This window comes from Alexandromys fortis, unplaced genomic scaffold (assembly GCF_014885135.2).
Source record: "Alexandromys fortis isolate MF-2015 unplaced genomic scaffold, M_Fortis_MF-2015_v1.1 scaffold_89, whole genome shotgun sequence".
Classification (NCBI taxonomy): domain Eukaryota; kingdom Metazoa; phylum Chordata; class Mammalia; order Rodentia; family Cricetidae; genus Alexandromys; species Alexandromys fortis.
The window spans coordinates 4,306,578-4,311,958 of record NW_026067973.1 but is presented as its reverse complement, the minus strand read 5'-3'; the positions used below and the strand labels follow the sequence as shown (position 1 = coordinate 4,311,958).

Here is a 5,381-nt window from a genome sequence, read left to right as displayed (position 1 = left end):
TGAGTGTATGCTTATGTGTGTTCAGGTGCCTGAGAAGGATCCCCTAGAGATGAAATTACAGGTGGTTGTGAACTGCCTGACCTGACCACAGATGCTGGGAAGCAGTGAGTGCTCTTCACTGCTGAGCCAATCTCCAGCCCCCTAACTTAGTCTTCTTGCCACCCCCATCTTTCTGTCTTACTGTCAACAGCAAAAGTCCCCTGCTTTTCTCATTACATGTTGAGTCTTCCTTTATTACAAAGATGATCTTTTAAATGGTGGTCAACACAGATTGTAGAATTGAGTTGTAGGCTTGAAACATCCTATCTGATCAGACAACTTTGGAATGAGAGGTGACTCTGGAGTAGGCTCATTCTTGAGATGCAGTGGTGACCCCCAAGTTTATATAGATCAAGAAAACGCAACCTTCAGACTCAGTGTGAAAATTTGATCTTAGGTGGCTTCAATATATGCCATGAAACTTTATCCAAAGACATCTGGGGAAACGTTTATCTATAAGTGAGAGGTTAACATTGACATTTGTCAAAGGTCAGAGCTTCAGTGGATATACAGACTGCTAGGCTTTTTATATTGTAAAAAAAAAAAAATTCCAGGATTAAAAAAAAAAATGTCTTAGTTGCTACCAAGTTTCTAAGTGTCTTAGGGTTTCTATTGCCGTGAAGAGACACCCAGACCATGGTAACTCGAATAAGGGAAAACATTTAACTGGGGTCTGGCTTATAGTTCAGAAGTCTAGCCCATTACTGTCATGGCAGGAAGCATGGTGGTGTGCAGATAGACATGGTGCTGGACAGGGACTGAGAGATCTGCGTCTGGATCCACATGCAGCAGGAAGGAAGAATGAGCCACTAGGCCTGGCTTGGGCTTCTGAAACCTCAAAGTCCACCCCAAGTGACATTCTTCCTCCAATAGGGTCACACCTTCTTTAACAAGGCCACACCTCCTTGTAGTGCCACTCCCTATTGAGGTCGCTTTTATTCAATTCACCAAACTAAGTATATTATTTTTTCAACTAAATCCAATCTGTTTTTTTTTTTTCCCCCTTTTGCTCACCAAAACTAAACGTTTTATTTTGGGAAGAAATTTCTGTTGTTGAGGAAATCTATTCTAATACTTACCATGACGTGTTCAGTCAGCACAGGCGTCTCCAAGTTCCTCACCTGCTTAACATTATCCCAAAGGAACCAACTGTCCGAGGGTTCTGAGACTAGAGACAGAGCCTGTGAGTGGGGGACAACGCTAGAAGCCATTCACAAACAAAACACAGGCAGAAGCACGCTGAGACATTGGTGACAGCCTTCTTGTGTCTCTTGGAAAGAATGTCCCCTTCTTAGGGGTCACTGTGGGAAACCCTGCTGATGTGAAGATAGCCTGTTCATTTGAGGTGTGAGAACCATAGATAAAGGCTGGTCAGGAAGTGTTGTGGTGGAGTAGCATCTGGAGGGGTTGACCTGAGCCCAAGGGTAAGTCCAGCCAAACCATGTGGTGTTCTATAGGGAGGGGAGTAGTTTGCATGGCTTTTGTATGGCACGGTGGCCACAGGGGTGCAGAAGGGAGGAAGGGTCTCATACTCTAGGGGGTATTTTGGCATGTTTGGAGACTGTTTTGGTTGGCACAGCTAAGAAGAAGCTATAGCCAACATGTAGTGGGTTATGGGCAAGGGATTCTGCCAAAGACTTTAAAATGCAGATGCTACCCCCCCCCATAAAAATGTCAGTCCCCAATTGTAAGTAATGGCAAGAATGTGAGACCTGGTTTTATTTTATATTTTAATATAAATGTATTATATTCTCCTTTGTTCCACTCCTAGACAAGTACAACTGCCCTCTTTTCGCTTGTTCTCCTCTGCTTCTCCCGAATCTTCTATCTCCTGTCTTTGTCCTTAGTCCCTGCGCTCTGTCCCTCTGGGGCCGATAAATCTTTGTGCTGAGAACTTGGTCCAGGGGTTCTGAGTCAGTACTTTTCCTTTCACAGTCTATGTATAATAAATGTCAATAACGTAAGGGTTGAAATTCTGTAACTTCCTAAGTCTGTACCTGTAAAAATATTGCCACAGTCAGCATAAAGAACATGTTCTCCATTCTAGAAGTTCGTACATGACTGTTTCTAATTCATCTTTCCACCAACTTCCTCACTTGTCCTCCAATTCTTGGTCAACGATCTTCTCTGAAAACGATTGCACCTCCAGTTTCCTTGACACGTAGCTCCTCACTCCAGCGACTGCATTGCAGCTTCTGTTCCTATTTTCTGAATACAAATGACAAACGATGCTAAGGATGATCCCAGATACCTATTTGCTGTCCACAGATCTTGCTATCTGTCTGTTTAAAAAATTGGCTTCTATGTTAGCCAGGTTCTCCAGCGAGACAGGGAAGTAACTGGAGAAAGGACACACACACACACACACAAACACACACACACACACACAGAGAGAGAGAGAGAGAGAGAGAGAGAGAGAGAGAGAGAGAGAGAGAGAGAGAGAGAGAGAGAGAGTCACTTATTTAAGGAATTGGCTCCTGTGGTTGGAGGTTGGCAGGTCTATAGTGTACAGGATATCTGGTCATGCTGGTCCAGGAACTGGTGCACAGGCTGCTTCCTTCATCTTTGGGGAACTTGCTCTTTGAGGTCTTCAGCTCATTGGATGAACACACTCAAATTATGGAACAATCTGCTTTACTGAAAATCTATTGATTTCAAAAGTTAATAGTATCTCAAAAGTAGCTTCATGGCAACATACACAGAGACTATGACTTAACAGAGTGGACATGTAAGAGGAACCATCACAAGCTGGCTTTTATTGACCTCATTCTTTTTGTTTCCAGCATTGTGTGTGTTGAGGGGGTAGGGCAGAGCGTGTGCCATGGTGCTTGTGTGAGGGTCAGAGGACAACTTGGTTGTCTTGTCACTCCTGTTGAAGTTGGATCTCTCTTATTTCTGCCCAGCAGAGTAGCCGGCAGAACGATCCCGCAGAGTTCTCCTGTTTCCACCTCCCATCTAGGAGTCTGCGATTAATGAAGCCTTTTTACATGGTTTCAGGGATGGAGCTCAGGTTGTCAGCCTCTTGTGGCAGACACATTTATTTGCTGAGACATCTCATCAGCTTGGCTCCAAAGAGTAAATAGTGCCAGGCTCAGTAAACACTTACATGATTAGGCTATAAAATGTGTTTTCTGAATCACCGGGGCCTGATGACCTTGGAGAAAGTTCATTCTCCCTAGGAACTGAATATCACAAAAGCAAAACCCAAGAGCAAATGAGCCCCCTGCAGTGTACTTTCTTTATTTGCCAAAAAAGTCCAATTTTAGTTTTTTCTTTAAAGCATATAAAGGCCAACTAGTCTTCAGACTCTGACCCATCTTCATCCTGACTAATCTGGAAATAGCGGAGTTCGTTGGTTTCCTTGTCAGATGCAACCACACGAAGCCAATCATGGAGATTATTCTTCTTAAGGTCTTTCTTGGTAAGATATTTCAAATACCTTTTAGAGAACTGTTTCTCAGAAACAACTGTGATTTTATTCTTCAAGTGTTCAAGGTAAACATTTCCAAGATTTCCAGTTTTTCCATTGACTTTAACCTTCTCCCAGAGAAATGGTTCAAAGTTTCCAGAATAAAAAATTTCATCTTCTATGGGATGAGTGAGGTCCAAATGAAACCTCCAGGTTGACTTCTTAGGCTTCTTGTCTTTTGGCGCCATATTGTCCTGTAGCCGTGGGAAGGCTCTTGGACACTTTGAAGATTCTTGGAGACGTGTTTTATCTGTTGAGTCTTGTTGTAGCAAAATGCTGTAAACTGAGTAAGCTGAAATGTAATTTTAGAACAGATGCATATTTTATTTGTCGTTATATGTATGTGTGGGAGTGTGGGGGAGGCAGGAATGTGTGTGTGTGTGTGTGTGTGTGTGTGTGTGTGTGTGTGAATGTGATTCCTATGGAAGCTAGAAGAAGGCTCTCCCAGAATTTAGGTGGTGGTTACCCATCAGATATGGGTTCTGGGAATCAAACACCAGTCCGCTGCAAAACTCACTTTTAACCATTGAGCCGTGCAATGGCTCTTATTGGTTGTCAACTTGACTACACAGGGAATGAGCTACAATTCAGAAATGGAGGGTACACTTGTGAGATATATTTTTGCTTGGTTTGAGTGAGTGAATCCACTTCTAGTCCAGACCTATGAGGTAGGAAGACATACATACACTTTTGGTCTCAATCTTAAGGTAGGAAGACACACCTTAATCTGGGCTACACCTTCTTCTGGAAGTCTATTATATAAGGATGTGGAAGAAGGAAGCTTTGCCCTTAACTTGCTAGAACATCCATTTCTTCCCTTGCACTGGAGTCTACTTCTTTGGGATTCCAGCAGATAGAGAAGACCAGATGAGACACCCAGTCTTGTGGATTGAGAAACTACTGGATTCTTGGACTTTGTGTTCAGAGTCAGTCACTGCTGGATTAGCTGAACTGCAGTCTGTAAAAATTCCATTTTATACGTAAGTAGATAGGTAGATAGATAGATAGATAGATAGATGGATGGATGGATGGATGGATGGATAGATAGATAGATAGATAGATAGATAGATAGATAGATAGATGACAGATAAATAGATAGAGGGATAGGTGTGGAAATTCATTCTATAAATTCTGTTCTAGAGAACCCTGGCTGACAAGTCATCTCTCCAGCTCCTATAAACACAAATGTGTTGCTTTCATTTGTGGAATCTGGGAAATAAAAAATCAGTAGTAACTCCACTTTCTGGTCTTCGCAAACCAGACTGGCCTCAAACTCATTGATCTTCCTGCCTCAGCCTCCCTTGCGTGTGCCAGATTATAGGTGATTCCCTGACCCTGGCTTCTAACTTTGGTTCTAAACTCCATCCTTTAGACACTTCACAATACCAAGAGAGCAACTAGTCATGATGTTTATAGACTTTGATTCCCAGCAATCATCAATGCGTAGTGATATTCAGCTTCTAGCTCCATAGTTTCTTCCAGTCCGGCAAATGACAAGGGGCACCTTCATCCCTGTGCTGATATACACTGACTGAGAACACAGGCCACTCCATACCTTTCCATTTGCTTTTGAGGCAGGATGCTGTTGACCCTCCATAAACTCCAGGGTTGTATTTTGTGGTCCTATCAAGCAAAGATAGAGTTCTTCACTTTTTATTGTTTAGGGATTTCTTCTTCTTCTTCTTCTTCTTCTTCTTCTTCTTCTTCTTCTTCTTCTTCTTCTTCTTCTTCTTCTTCTTCTTCTTCTTCCTCCTCCCNCTTCTTCTTCTTCTTCTTCTTCTTCTTCTTCTTCTTCTTCTTCTTCTTCTTCTTCTTCTTCTTCTTCTTCTTCCTCCTCCTCCCCCTCCTCCTCCCCCTCCTTCTTCTTTTGTTT

General features: G+C 42.7%; 1 protein-coding gene across 1 annotated transcript; it reads right to left on the bottom strand.

The window, feature by feature from the left end:
* Window positions 1-3,333: 3,333 nt before the first annotated feature.
* On the bottom strand, window positions 3,334-3,696 carry LOC126509942 (60S ribosomal protein L22-like 1). Its single transcript, XM_050156167.1, has one exon. The coding sequence runs from the start codon at window positions 3,694-3,696 to the stop codon at window positions 3,334-3,336; it is 363 nt and encodes a 120-aa protein (XP_050012124.1).
* Window positions 3,697-5,381: the final 1,685 nt, after the last annotated feature.